General features: G+C 38.6%; 1 protein-coding gene across 2 annotated transcripts; it reads right to left on the reverse strand.

Annotated features, from left to right (window-relative positions):
• Positions 1-340: 340 nt before the first annotated feature.
• On the reverse strand, positions 341-15,810 carry LOC105700080 (transport and Golgi organization protein 1). Of its 2 annotated transcripts, XM_012425662.2 has the most exons (17): positions 15,412-15,810; positions 15,165-15,298; positions 12,959-14,687; positions 11,916-12,086; positions 11,741-11,817; positions 10,354-10,500; positions 10,043-10,159; positions 9,880-9,957; positions 9,013-9,237; positions 7,521-7,679; positions 7,214-7,436; positions 6,937-7,075; positions 6,530-6,619; positions 5,696-5,792; positions 5,098-5,221; positions 3,219-3,746; positions 341-861 (listed from the first exon to the last, which is right to left on the reverse strand). In XM_012425662.2, the coding sequence occupies exons 1-17, from the start codon at positions 15,533-15,535 to the stop codon at positions 803-805; spliced, it is 4,221 nt and encodes a 1,406-aa protein (XP_012281085.1). In that variant the 5' UTR covers positions 15,536-15,810; the 3' UTR covers positions 341-802. The 2 variants fall into 2 exon arrangements, with proteins under 2 accessions (XP_012281085.1, XP_012281086.1); XM_012425663.2 differs by lacking the exons at positions 341-861; positions 3,219-3,746 and adding an exon at positions 1,776-1,864 and having other exon boundaries at positions 15,412-15,807.
• Positions 15,811-16,035: the final 225 nt, after the last annotated feature.

Genomic DNA, 16,035 nt, shown 5'->3' on the forward strand with positions numbered 1-16,035 from the left:
ATTACCAGAGGATTTTAAATTGTTGTAAAATTGTCCTGACCGTTTCGTTTCTCATATCGGAGCATTCGATAACTGTATATTGATCGAAATATGAGAGTTCGATGCCATTTTGGTCCTGGTCTGGACTGAGTTAATACATTTTTTTGAAAAATCCAAATTTTTAATGTGTCAGGACAATTCTTAGATGATCAGGAGTGATGTGTTAAAGTTTTGCACAGTTTGGTCTAATACCCTTAAAAAAAAGTGTTGTATTCGAATCGACTGATTTGAAGGATGTTTCACTTCACCTTAAAACACCGACCCACGAAAAGTAAAAAAATATCTCCCAAAACAAGAGAACAAGAATAAATTACATTTTATTTTGACCTCTCAAAATCACATACAACGATTACCAGTTCGTTACAGATTCATTTGAATTGTTTTACAGACTATCGTTGAATTCGCTATTAATATGATTTTAAAAATCATACAGGTTCTCCACGTTCCTGGATACATATATAAAAATCTCCTACTGCAGTAGCCTTCGGTTTAAAAATTACAAGTTATAATACGCCTTCCTCACTACTCGGCGTAACGATGCGAAATAACGATTTAGTTACAAGTCTGGTCGAAAGGGGGCGGCGAAGCTACGTTGAAAAATCCCGCCTATGAATAGTAGTATCTTCCAGAGCGATTCTGTCCCAACATTGCACGTATGTTTCAAATACGTTCGTCCCAAGTTTTGCACCTTCCAGACTGAAGTCCATCGAAGATAATTTCACAGAATCTCGGTATCATCTAGTCTCCTTGACTGGCAGAAAGGCTAAACTTTCCCGTTGCGCTCCATCTCGTCCAGCGACTCTCTCGATGAATGTAAGGAACCTGGAAATGAAAATACTCATGAAACACTCATGTAAATCAATCAATAAGTTAGTTCATTAAGGAAAGCCGGTGTAAATTATGGTATTAAGGTGATATCAAAGAGTCAGCCTACAAATATCTGAGAAGTCAAATCGTTGGGGAAAGTATTCTCCGAATTGGGTGTACCGATTAGTTTCAAATTTTACCACGGGAATGTGGAGGCGCTAAAGTAGGTCCTGGTCCTCATGAAATTTCATTTTTCATGAAAAATTAATTTATTTATCATGGACTGGAACCAACATGGCGGGATCCGTGTACGTTTTCGATATTTTACCCTTTTTGGAGGCTTAGAATCGAAAAAGAAGAATTTCAGAACCTACCTCGAACAATTTAGAATACTATTGAAATAAAATATTACGGAGTTAGATGGGAAAATATGGAAAATACTTTCACCAACGATTGCAAGAGAATGCTGCCTGGGTTTTTAGAGGAAAAATTTAGTTGCAGTTAAACGTCACAGATGGCGACGCTGGTTCGTCAAAATATAAACGGTCATGAATTCACGGAATTTCGACAGTTTTACATCGATCTCTTCGTTACTACTTTACCGAAATAACGCATGGAACGCTTCAATTCGTACAATTCTCAGCGTAGACTGTAAAAGTGCAAAATATTCACGATATTTAAGGCAACGTGGAAGCGGGGTTTAAAGAACCAATCGTTTATGAAACTTCTCCAAACTGGATGCATCGAATCATTTGAAACTGTACCATGGAATGCTGGGGACCCTAAGGAGGGTCTTGACAATCATGGGATTCTATAATTTCTAAAAAAAAATAAGAAATTGTTTATAAGAAAGATAAAAAATGAAATAGCCCGGTTTTCTTACGCGAACGGCATCAAATCTCCTGTATTAGTTATGGCTACACGGAACAGATGTCTCCACCTTTGATGCGCGCTTATTTCGCATTGTTCCCCTCCATAGTGCTCCAGAATTGCCTGACTTTTGAGAAGCGTTTGCGTCCTGGCATGCATACAAAGGACAGAAACAGAGAGAAGAGAACGTCCATTAACCATGCGGGAAGAGCGTGCAAGAAGGTCGGGTGTTCATATCGGAATCGCGTATACAGGTCCAAAAACTTCTTTGCTGGAGGCCGAGAAATTTTCTCGGGTGATTTTCATGAAACTTTGAGTCATAGGTGTCGCTGCGGTAGGCGAAGGTCCGTGTAAGAGAAACGGAATTAAATTGTCGCTTGTTGTCCCTCCTGCGTTCACGTACAGAAGGTTCTTTAAGGGGATGTGAAAGTGGCACCTGAGATGTCAATCGTTTTTCACATTTTTTATCAAACTGGGACTACCGAATCGTTTGAAGCTTTACAACGTGAATATGGAGACTATAAATGAGGTACCAACACTCATAAAGTTTAATGTTTAAATTAAGGCGATGTGAAAGTGGCATCTGAAGAGTCAATCACTTTTCACACTTTTCATCGAACTGGGACTACCGAATCGTTTGAAACTTTACAACGTGAATATGGAAGCTATAAATGAGGTCCTAATACTCATGAAGTTTAATATTTAAATTAAGGGGATGTGAAAGTGGCATCAGAAGAGGACAATCGTTTTTCACACTTTTCATCGAACTGGAGCTACCGAATCGTTTAAAACTTTACAACGTGAATATGGAGACTATAAATGAGGTACCAACACTCATGAAGTTTAATGTTTAAATTAAGGGGATGTGAAAGTGGCATCTGAGGGATCAATAATTTTTCATACTTTTCATCGAACTGGGGCTACCGAATCGTTTGAAACTTTACAACGTGAATATGGAGACTATAAATGAGGTACCAACACTCATAAAGTTTAATTTTCAAATTAAGGGGATGTGAAAATGGCATCTAAGAGGACAATCGTTTTTCACACTTTCCATCGAACTGGGGCTACGGAATCGTCTGAAACTTTACAACGTGAATATGGAGGCTATAAATGAGGTACCAACACTCATGAAATTTAATTTTCAAATTGAGGGGATGTGAAAGTGTCATCCGAAGAGTCAATCACTTTTCACACTTTTCATCGAACTGGGGCTACCGAATCGTTTGAAGCTTTACAAAGTGAATATGGAGGCTATAAATGAGGTCCTAACACACATGGAGTTGAATTTTCAAATTAAGGCGAATACTTCATACGGCGGCAGCATTAAGAACAAAAGATCCTCAGAGTTTTTAGACCCGTGTACACGCCCGTTGTCGAAATAAGCAGTCACATTTGCATCCAGGAGAGCCCATAAGTCGCGATGGCGTCGATTCGTGCTTTCGTTAGGTCGTGTCGGAAAAAGCAGGTGGCACTGGCCCTTCTCCCCGAGGTGGACAAACCTTTCTTGTGGTTGCGCGAGCGCTGCTCCCTCTGGTGTGGCTGGAAGCCAGGGGCGCGCATAGGCGGCTCCTTCGGCCAGGAGGGTCCCAGGTGCAGCGGCATCATCGACGCCGATGGGGCCGGCGGGGGCGGGTGGTGGGATAGGCCACGCCCAGGCGGGAAGGGTGGGGGAGGCGAGCGCCTATGGCCGTAGGGGAGGAGGTGTGGTGGGGGCGACAGCGGCGGTGGAGGGGAGCCGGTCGCGTTGTACCGCTCGCCGATTGGCGCTCGCGGCGGCAGTGGAGGGGGCGACGAGAGGCGGCCGCCCAATGGGGGCGGTCGCTGGCTCACGTCGTAGGGCGACAGCCCCGGGGAGTGCAACGGCGGCGGCAGGAACAGCGGCAGCGGGGGCTCGAACATGTACGAGTGCGGCGGCGGCGGCGGCGGGGGCACGCCCGAGGAACCGCTAAACATTATCGGCGAGCCCGACTGGTCCGCGCCCAGGTAGAGCGCCGGCGACGCCACTGTCTCCCCGTTCGCCTCCAGACCTGTTTGGGAATTGAGGTTAAGTAAGCCGGGGGATCTCGTCGGCGTTCCTTCGTCTCCTAGGAGCTCCGCTGGGGTTCCTGGCCTAAATCGGGGACTTGAAGTTCAAATTTAGGGCGGAGTTACCTATTCTCTGCCGCGACTGTTCTCAAGGTGAAGTGAAACACGTCGAGGAACTTGATCGACGTCGATAAAGATTTTTCTAAATACCTACGTTGCCGACGTTTGTTTTTATATTGACGGCTGTGTCGAATTATATTGAGTACTGCACGAAATGGCATATTCCACCGGGTGTTTTCGTACAATAATTATAAAGAAATCGCAGTAAAACTCCAGAAATCCTCTGGATTCGTGTTTTCTGGGGCCCTAATTCACTGCAGAGGGACCCCCTGCGCCACCTGTGATTTCCAGGTAAATTAAAGTTTCACTCCGAGACCTCGTATTACCATTGCTTTAGCATAGAACCGCATACAACACTTTTTTTGCCTTTATCCCGTTCAAATGCGAGTTTATCGATTACCAGAGTGTTCTAATTTGTCGTAGAATTGTCCTCACCCTTTCGATTCTCATATCAGAGCCTTCGGCAATTGTATATTGATCGAAATATGAGAGCTCGACGCCATTTTGGTTCTGGTCTGGGCTGAGTTAAAAAATTTGTCCCAAAAATCTAAATTTTAAATATGTCAGGACAATTCTTAGATGATCAGGAGTGACGTGTCAAAGTTTCGGACAATTTGGTCTAATACCCTTAAAAAAAAGTGTTGTATTCGAATCGACCGATTTGAAGGGGGTTTCACTTCACCTTAAACAGTCCTTAGACTCTGAATTAATTCAAGTCATTCTGCTAAGATGAGATTATTTTTCATGATTCGAGGTGGTCACTTGTAATATTCGTAGTAATTTCGTTTATCAACTCGTCTGAAAACTTTATCCTCTATCCATAAAAAGAGATGTGCCAATTTTTATTACGTTCAATTAGCTACTATGGATTTTGAACGGTTAGAATGATAATTATTCCTATCGTAACAAGATACTGCATTTTTTTATATCATCGAACATGTCTGTAAATGAAGTAAATGCTTGAAAAATATTTCTTTAAGAGAAGATGTAATTACAAGTGCTCATGTCTAATGGTAATTGACCTCAAGGTTCAATGAATCTGTTCCTTTGATGAACCGCACTCTACCGGGATTATTTAGAACTAAATACTTGTGAATGAACCTACATATGTACTAGATTTTCAGTAACGAGCATTATTATCGGGGAATTGTGTAAACACTTGTAACTGAACTTACATATGTACTAGATTTTCAGTAACGAGCATTATTATCAGGGAATTGTGTAAACACTTACGATGCAATTTGGCTTCGGGTTCAGCTTCGTTAATGTTTTTCTCCACCAATGTCAATCGATGGCGAAGCTGACTTGCTTCAGCCTTCGATTCTTCCAAACGTCGTTCGTTCTGTCGTGCAACAACCTATAATAATAAAATTATATTACCATCTACGTCATCTGAAGGTGATATGAAAGGGTCATTCTATTTTACACATCGAAACATTAAATTATTTACAAAATTTTCCCCTAAACTAGGTGTATCGAATCATTTGAAACTTCGGTAAGTGATTACAAAGGCCTTAAGGTAAAACGCGATGCTCGTGAAATTTAATTTTTCAAACAAAAACTTTTTTCATTTAGCCTAGACTAGAACCAAGATCACATTTTTTTGTGAAAAATTAAATTTAACGAGCATCGCGTTCTTCCTCACGTGCTGAAGTTTTAGATGATTCGGTACACCCAGTTTGGAAAAAAGTTCCATAAATATTTTGACGTTTTATATACATAAATAAATATACAACCTTTTCATATCACCGTAATACCTTTTAAAACCTAGAATGGCATATTATTATTTCCACTCGTTTTCTCAACAGATATAGAGCAAATGTCCACATACCCACTGCTCGTGCGACTTCGTTTCCAGGATGGATATCTGGTTTTTGTACTCCCGTTCTTGATCAAATATTTCCCGTTTCAACATTTCAACTTGCTGTCTAAAAGTTAAATGTTCACAATCAAGTTATGACAAATGATTGTGGATATTAAGGTGAAGTGAAACCCCCCTCAAATCGGTCGATTCGAATAAGGCCCCTTTTTTTAAGGGTACTGGATAAACTTTGTCACACGACTCGTCATCAACTAAGAATTGTCCTGACGCATTCAAAATTTGGATTAAAACAAAAAATATTTTTCACTTAGCCTAGACCAGAATCAAAATGGCGTTGAGGTCTCATATTTTGATCGATATACAAGTATTGTACGCTCCGATATGAGAAACGAAGGTGCCAGGATAATTGGGCGACAATTTGGAACATTCTAGTAATCGATAAACTCGCATTTGAACGGGATAAAAGCAAAAAAAAGTGTCTTATGCGCTTCTGTGCTAAAACGATGGTAATACGAGGTCTCGGAGTGAAAATTTAGTTCACATGGAAATCACAGATGGCGCACAGTGTCCCTTTGCAATCAATTAAAGCCTCAGAAACCATGAACTCAGGGGATTTCTGGAGTTTTAATTCTTTACAATTATTATAGGAAGACGACAAATGGAGAATGCCATTTAGTACGATACCCAATATAATTCGACTGCAGCTGTCGATACGAATGTCGGTAACGTAGGTATTTAGAAGAATCCTTTTTACCGGCGTCGATAAAATTTCTCGACGTGTTTCACTTCACCTCAATGGAGTAATAATATGATTAGATAAATATATAATTTTGGAAGGCTTACTTATAGTTATGCAATTCGTCCTGCATCATCTGTATCCTTTCTACGGTCGAAGTGACTTCTCCTTGTTTCTGCAGCCACACCGCTTCCTCCCTAAAATAAATAAATAATTATGGAACTGAAATCACATGATTATATATAACGTGGTAACGTTTTACGACCTAAAGTGAAGTTAATATTTATTATCAACTCTTTCACGGTTAATAATAACGAAAAGCGCTGAAAAATAGTCGACTTTTTGTGCACGAAATTGCATCTATTTGTGATAAAATGCAATTATGTGCTACCCAAAAGACGTCGGGTGTAACTTGGGCACTTTTTCGTTTCCTCGTACGACTATACAATAAAAAGGGTAACAATAAAAGACTATACAATAAAAATAACACCTTTTAAAAATGCAAACTCCTTACTTTTGCCGTTCGGCTTCCTTCTCTTTGAAGAACTTCGACAGAACCTCCAGGCGCGTTTCCGCCTCCCTCTTTTCCTTCTCCGCAAGTCTGCACTGCTCGCTAAGAGACGTGATTTCCTCCCTAACCAGGTTCATGTGTTCTATAAAGGAAATAAATCATTTGTTAAATGAACTTGCTGCCAAGGATTCTACTTACGGGGAACTCTCTATAACATAAATGAAAAGAATGATTTGTAGTAAAATAATTGTAGATAAAAATAAAAGAAATTCAGGCACACCTTCGAGCAGTTGATGAGCTCCTTCAACCTCGCTTAATTTGATTTTCAACTCGTCCCTCTCCTCGAGAATTTGGCTCGCTTCGGCTTTAATTCGAGAAACATTGTAAATTTTGTCGAGGTCCAGGCTGTTGGAACTTATTTGGTTAACTAAGTCCAAAAGGTCTTTCACTTCCATCTCCTTGTTCTTCAGTTGTTTCCGTATATTGACTTTCTCAGCCGACATCTGAAACGAGTGATAATTTCCTCACCGTACGGTTCATATTTCATCGACAAAGAATCATATATTTACTTCAAATCCTGTGCTTACCTCAGCAATTTTACTCTCCAATTCTTCTATTTTATCCGTTAGTGCACGTTGTGTTTCATTCTTTAAGGTCTTCAGTTCTTCCCTCAGATACGAAACCTCTACCTCTAATTGTTGCCACTTTTCATTAGCACTCGCCAATTCCGACGAGAGGGCTTCATTCTGAAACGTTATAATCGAATCTTTAATCCAGCCGCAATTGCAGAAAATAATTTAGCGAATAATATTGTTACATAGCATTTAATAATGATTTGTACTGTAGAGGTGCTCTTAAGGTGAAGTGAAACCCCTTCATATCAGTCGATTCGAACACAACACTTTTTTTTAAGGGTATTGGACCAAACTGTCCGAAACTTTGACACATGACTCATACATGAGCATATATGAGCTTTATTTTTTTTATTACCATTTATATATTACCGTTTATAGCGCTGAAAGGGTTAAGTCTAGCCTTTACCAAGAAATTCAGAAGTCCCATTGAAGCCTAGATCCTAGGTTAGCGCTTCATTCTTTATAAGTTGGTTAACAAACCAGAAGTGGGAGTAAAAAAGAGATCGCATGTGTTAGCCCACGATATCTCACATACGGGAGGAAGAGAGACGAGTGCTGGGTGTAAGATAAAAAAAGAATGCAATTCGCTATGTATCGCCATAAGATTAAGAGAGACAGAGAGATGATCACAGCGCCGCCATCCGTTGGCTAACGTACTATTCATCGAGCATCCAACGTCCGTATCCTCAAAGAATTCAGAAGTCTCCATAGAAGCCCAGAAGGATACGGACGTTCGATGCTCGATAAATAGTACGTTAGTCAACAGATGGTGGCGCTGTAGTCATCTCTCCATCTCTTTTAATCTTATGGCGATATATAGCGAATTGTATTCTTTCTTTATCTTACCCACAATACTTGCCTTTCTATATGCGTCTCTCTTCCTCCCGAATGTGAGATATCGTTGGCTAACACATGCGATCTCTCTTTTACCCCCACTTCTGGTTTGTTAGCCAACTTTTAGAGCATCAAGCGCTAACATAGAATCTGGGCTTCTATGGGACTTATGAATTCTTTGGTATCCTTCTGGGCTTCTATGGAGACTTCTGAATTCTTTGCCTTTACCAATATGAAGTAATTATTATTTATTTGTCTGATTCTAATTTCCTCTCAAAGTAAGTTTTTCTCCAAAGTTTCTAAAAATGGACTTATTACTCTTCATCTTTGCGGTACATGTATGTCTGTTCGATATACACAGCCATGAACATCAGTTTATCAAATAAATGATATCGCTGGCTTGTTAAATATATTATATTAGACTGCACAAACCTCAAGTTTATCGAATTCATGCTGCGGCGAGAACGTGAAATAAAACAAAAGCATAAGGAGTTAATCCACACGTGTGATAATTCGACATGACTAATTCAGCTTAAAAATAAAGGGGAATTCCGTAGAAAAGAACATGCAAGCTTGAAAGAAGGAAAGAAAATTTCGTTTACAAGCTTACCTCTTGTGTCTTGAGATTGAGCTTGTTGATTAAAGATTCATTTGTTGCTTGTTGAGCATTTAGACGGGATTGCAGATCCTCCACGGTTTGAGCAAGAGGGTTGTCTTCGTTGTTCGTGGAGAGAATTTCCCTAAGCATTCGTTCCAACTCCAAACCAGCTTCCGTAGCGCTTTCTAGTTCTTTCTCCAGAACGACAATTTGCTCTTCCAACTCTGCCTTTGCTGTCTGTATTCGTTAAAATATAATTTATATTATTTCTCTTTCCTAGTTGTATATACATAATGTGCATATTCATTTCTTGAGCACCTGGCAAAAATCACATTAAGGGATCGCTCTACGTTATACTTTCAAAAAAAATAAAACACGTATTTATTTCACTTTTCTAAAGTATATGTTACCAATATGTATGAAACAGGAATCGCAGATAAGCCATTTGTGGAAGTTTTTAATGTTTTTTAGTATTTAAGACATTAGACGCGTTTTTCTCAAAACGATAAATTTTCATGCGGCACAGATAAAATTAAAAAAGATAAGACAAGCAACGGTCTAAAATTTTGGAAGCTTATTTTATACAAGTATGGCTATTGCTTAAACCAATATCAGGTCGAAGTGATTATATTATTATACTTTTTACATAAAAAAAATAACCGACAAAATGGTGAATTCTTTCAACGTCTTGTCTAAACCGACAGTATTTTATTTTTCACCCAAAATTATTGGTTCTCCGTTACGTCTCATCTTTTCTAGCATTTTACTTCTCAAGTGGTCGAGGCTCAGGCGCCACATAAGAAGTTTCATTTCGACTAATGAAAAGCTAAATAACATCTGCAAGATACATTTGAAGTACAACTTTGAAGAACATATTACCTGCGAAGCTTCTAGATCAGATTTCAAAGATATAACCATCTCATTGGACCCAAAAGATTCGTCCTCGATAGAATTTAACTGAAAATCAGTTAACAATGTAAGAATCATGTACACGTGTAAAGAATATCAATCCATATATACTGGTTTTAAAAATTGATCTTACTTTACTTTTAGTAGACTTTAGGTTTTCATCCAGCACGATGCATTCCTTAACGGATACCAGCAATTCCTTCTCCAATTGGTTTATCCTTGCTATGAGTTGGTTGTCTCGCCTCATATTCTATGTAATAAAAATAACAGACAATGCAACAATACATGACGTAAAATAACAAAAGCGTCGTTAAACTTTTGTATCTTCAACGATACTGTAAACATTTAATATATTTAAAATTCAAGGGAAATAAGCGAAGATTTTCTTTAATATTCAATCAAGTTATATGAAGACGAACTGTTCATTACATTGATTAAACGTACCTCGATGTAATAATAACCCAGCGAGAACAGAAGCGTCGTAAATGCTGTAATACCAACATACGTTAACGTTTCCCAGTAACTTCGACCAGAAGTTGCTGCATGTATAATGGCACTCTCCTCCGGTTCAGAAGGCTTATATTCAGTTTCCTATCGACAAAAATGCATATTAATTGTATCCTATGTATTAGGTGATTCGATAAACACTGCTCTCCTTAAGATGATATGAAAGGCCCTGAGAAATTTACTCGAGGCTGATAAATTAAAATTCAATACCATTTTTGGTGGTAACGTCATTTTGAATACTTAAGTGGTAACGTAAGCTGGCTCGCCACGTTACAGACATATGCATTTACATTGATGTTTGTTACATTTTACGTTGAAAATTATACGAAATGAAACGTTCCTTATATCACTTCGGTAAAGTAATGATAAAAGGATTCATGTAAATCTGTCGAAATCTCGTGAATTCATTATTTTGACGACTGTCTATGATCAACGTCGCCATCTGTGACGTATAGCTGCAACTAAATTTTTTTTCTAAAACACCGTTACCCACGGGACAAGTCAGCGTTCTCTTAAAATCGTTTGTGAACGTATTTTCCATATTTTCCCATCTGACTCTGTAATAGTTCATTTCTACGGTATTCTAACTTGTCCGAGCTAGGTCCTGAAACTCTTCATTTTCGATTCTAAGCCTCCAAGAAGCGTAAAACATCGAAAATGTGCGCGGACCACGCCATGTCGGTTCTACTCCGTAATAAGTAAATAAATTTTTGATGAAAAATTAAATTTTGTGAGTTTCAGGACCTACTTTAGCGCCACCACATTCACGTGGTAAAATTTAAAACGAATCGGTACCCCCAATTCGGAGAATACTTTTACCAACGATTTGACTTCTCAGATATATATAGACTGATTCTTTCATATCACCTTAAATAACTTGTCTTAACAATTTAAACTGTAATTATGTTACAAAAGGGCTACATGACGTGCTTAATAAATACTTCACTTTCATGTTTCGTAATGACAAGGTTATTGTTATCGTTCAAGGGAACTGATTTTCTGTTCTCTGTGAAAAGTTCCACAGTGGCTTGCATGTAAAAAACTAGATCACAGCAATTTTTCCATGAATCAATCCTGAGATATTGCCATTCAGAATACATGATTTTAGCAAATGGCAATGAAAAAGGATCGGTAATACACGATCCGTCTATTTCAACTATACATGTACGATTACGCACTTATATATGTATCGATCACATTGGCATTTTTCACAGCCATTAAATTAAACATCAATCATTATTATCAATTGATAATCATTGATTATCAATCAAAATTAAACATCACATAATTACAATAAAATATATTAATAATGCAGCGAACGAACCTCGTTAACGTCCTTTACTTGACTCTCTGTATCCTTCGGACAATTAAAGTCCGCACTGCACTCTCCAATTTCTGCCACTGTAACACGGCAAACAGGTACGTACGTCAAGAACAATACAACAATGCATACATACTGATATTTTTCTAACAAAGGAAAAAAAAATGTTATACGTTACCCTGATATTCGGTTTCTGTATTGCTTGTATCCACATCTTCATCAAGGGTAGTATTTATCGGTACGTGTTCTGTTATCACTACTTCATTGGTTACTTCTTCATATTGAGGAGAGACTTCGGTTACAGGCTGATCGATCTCGGTAGATTTTTCTGCATCAGTCTGCGACACTTCTGAAAAGATTACACTCTTTTGTCTTTATCCCGTTCAAATTGCAAGTTTCTTAATTACCTGAGAACTTTGTGTGAAAGACGCTGAGAAATTAAATCTACGTCAATGAAATAAAATTTATCTATGCCCTTTTTGGTGGTAGCGCCATATTGGATACTCAAGTGGGAATATAAGCTACTTCGTCCCGTTACCAATATTTATATTTATGTCAAAGTTTGTTTCACTCTACGTTGAGAATTATACGAAATGAAGCGTGTCATATGTCTTTCCAATAGAATAATTATAAAGAAATCGAAGTAAAACTGTCGAAATCCTATGGATTTATGGTTTTGAATACTTCACCACCGGCGCCATCTGTGATGTTTAGTTGCAACTAAATTTTGATTCTGAAAACACGTGTTACCCAGGGAACAAGCTACCATTCTTTTACAATTGTTTGTGAAACTACTTTGCATATTTTCCCACCTGACTCTATAATGTTCCACTTCTATAGTATTCTATAATAAATGATAAATAAAAAAAAGGTCTATAGTAAATTATTGGAGCTTGGCCTCAAACTCTTCATTTTCGATTCTAAGTCTTCAAAAAGCGAAAAACATTAAAAGCGTCTGAGATATGTGGGCTGCGGAACGAATGTTTACTCATAATTCATATTTTTTTTTAAGAAATAATTTAAAAATCTGGCTTCGCAGGGATAAATACAAACATTTTTGGGTGTAAAGTTTCTCTGCTTCCGCAAAAAAAGGCATATAGAAAAAATGATGTACCATTTTACCTTAAACCTGTCTTTTACATCACCTTAAAGTTAATCAGTAATACTTTAGCTTCACTATAACTGTCTTATAGCACTAAAAACTGTAATGGTATGACTTACGATTATCAGGCTGGCGAACCTCTTCTACATTCAGTAAATTTCGATTAGAGAAAAACTGGTTGAAGCTCGCAATATGTTGCATAAGAATGTTTGGATGATCGCTACCAGTAGCCTCATTTTCATCCTTCAGATTTGTATGTAATGTTTCTTGGCTATCTTGCGTATTTAATTCGATAGGAACATCAGGAAGAGAATCGTTTAATTTAACATAACTATGGTTGCCTCGATCTATGGAACTATCCACCTGTGGTTGAACATCGTTGTCATTCACTCTTTCAGTATCGATAACAGAATCAGTAAGTACTTCTGCCGTTGTATTCTGAATTTTATCAGCAAGTGAATCATCCTCCTTGACACTTATAACCACTGTATCCTCATTTTTATCAGTAGTTATATCTCCATTCCGTGCATTATCTACCGATGTGTCCTGATTTTCACGAACAGTGATATCTTTTTCAGGGGTAACATCATTAGTTACATAATCTGGCACTTTATCCTGGCTGTTATCCACTATTACATCATCCTTAGGAAGGATAGGCTTCTCTTCTATGGTTTCTCCATTCTGTTCCGTCATTTGCTCATCTTTGTTGGTATCTTCGTTTAAACTTACATGGGTATTTCCATCAGTTTTAGATTCATCTGGAATCTCCTTAATAGTTTCTTCTATGGGTGCAATATTATCTTCGCTTGAAGAAATTACATCCTGGACTACCTCGTCAGGCTTTGCATCCACAGGAACACTCACTGAAGGCACCGTGTTGGAAGATGAATCGATACCTTTCAATTTTACAGCTGACGCTTCTCTATTGACTTTCTCATCAAAGTTAGGAGAAGCTTCTTCTACGTGAAGTTTTTCAGTCGTACAATTATCACAGACCGTTGAAGCTTCCGTTGCTTCTAGTGGAAGAGAAACGTTTACATTCGAATCCACGTTAACCTCTTCTCCAATTTCTACACCGTTTTCTTTAGTCGAGAATTCTGTTTCAGCACATTGTTGACTAAAAGCACCTTCTTTTGCTTCATTCTGTTTTAAATTATCATTCTCACCCTTCTTTTCCTCTTTAGTATTATCTGTAACTATATCATCATTCACAGGTTCAGTTTCTTTCTTTTCAATACTATCAGCTGGTGCTGAAGAATCGACGGATTGATGTAACGATGCAGGCTGTTCGAGAGATTTAGATTCTGATTTCTCTGAGTGTAGATCTTTTTCAACATCGGAAAGTTTTTGTTCCGAATTATCGCTGGGAACCTGCAATGATGGCATGTTGGCAATGCCTGGCACAGTTGTTTCCTTCGATGCCGTGCTTTCTTTTTCTGGTTCAGGAGAAGCAAGTGTCACGATATCATCCGTAATCATAAGTGGAAGGACAGTAAGAATAGGTTGTTCATTCGATCGCACATTTTCCACAATTTTGGTAGAGTAACTAGGCTGATCGGACAATTCATCAGATGTATAATAGATCGTTGTTCCATCCACTACTTCATAAGATGGAGATATATCTTCTATATTTAGTGTAGTAGCTTGACCAGATTTATCTTTGTCTACAGAGATGGAATCTGATCGTTTTTCATCCAATGATTTCTTACCATTCGGTTGTTTATGAGGAGTACTTTCATCGATTGGCTCTTTTGCCTCTTCCGTTGATACCTCATATGTCAAGTTGTGATGAAAAACCTTATACTCTCGTAAAAACTTATAAGGGGCATATCCTCGTTTGTTTCGTATCTAAAGGAAAAACACTATAACTTTATTTCGAACTACGAAATAAATCAAAACTAATTAATGTCAGTGCATCATATGAATTCAAGTGCCAAGTGAATAAAATAGAATTCCAAAAGCTATAGATACCATAGCTATGAATTCATAAAGCCAAAAATGTTACAATTATGAATTCATAAAGCATTCTATATTGTCTTTTAACCGTTTGAGTCCCAAGTAGCGTGATCACGCTGTTTAGATTTCATATAGAAAAAACCCTGTACATTTGAACGCGATGGACAACTGACAGTGTTCTTAGAGTAATTGAAATAGCGAGCTCTATCGCCCCGCTTGACTCTCTTCGCCCTCAGTTAAGACAGTGCATTGTTCAGCATTTTTCGACACTGTTTTTTCAATGACCCCTGGGACTCAAACGGTCAATGCACAATAACATAGTTCCTATTTAGAGATTGTTATTCTATAGAGAAATGCAACGGAGCATACCTTAACACCCCAGAGATCCATCCTGTTCCCTGCGGACTTACTGAATACCTCGACCTCTTGGTTGATGTTAAATCCGAGGATCCCTGCATACCGAGAGTTGTACCGAATGATGGTCCTGGCCAGTGAAACCGGTACTGTGGGGAATAAACCGAGAAACGATAGAAGAAAATTAAATTAGTCGTGTAAACAAAAATATATGCGTTCGGTATCAATTAATAAGGCCAGTCGAAAGTATGGCTTCAATTACCGGAACAGTTGGGGTCGTAACATAACCGCTTATCTGAAATCGCAGCGGAACATAGAGACGTTGTTGCGATAAGTGCACAAACGGCGACGTATAAAAATGTTATCGACTGGACCATTTTCGTCATATTTCTGTTACTGAAAAGTTCCACATCACTAATGAAATGCAATGACACAGCCTTGGGACTCGGACGCACACGGACATACACACGCCATACACACGCGAGGAAAACGGAGTGCAAGCCACCTGGAGATCGGAGAACTGAGAAGTCACGGACTGTGAGGTTATGAGACGGAATAGTCGATGTAGGCCTCCATTACATTTCAAACCGACACTTAAGACCTTGATCATGTCTTCATCGTGCTCCTAAATCCGGGATTTATCGGATGCGGAACCGGGGGTCTATTATGTAAAGCAAATTGAGCGAAAATGTGAAAAATGAGTAGCTGACGGTATTACGGAACGTTTTTGGTGGTGAAAATGTGAGACCATTCATGTGAACTGGCTCGACACAAATTTTTAAGCGAAATAGTGAAGCATAGAAGGAAAGATAGAAAAATAAGCGCCGTGAACGCCATATTCCACGGATTGTGACACCGAAATTCAAAATGGAAAACCTCCTGGGTG

Source organism: Orussus abietinus, unplaced genomic scaffold (genome assembly GCF_000612105.2).
Source record: "Orussus abietinus isolate OABI.00-Male unplaced genomic scaffold, Oabi_2.0 scaffold103, whole genome shotgun sequence".
NCBI classification, from domain to species: Eukaryota; Metazoa; Arthropoda; class Insecta; order Hymenoptera; family Orussidae; genus Orussus; species Orussus abietinus.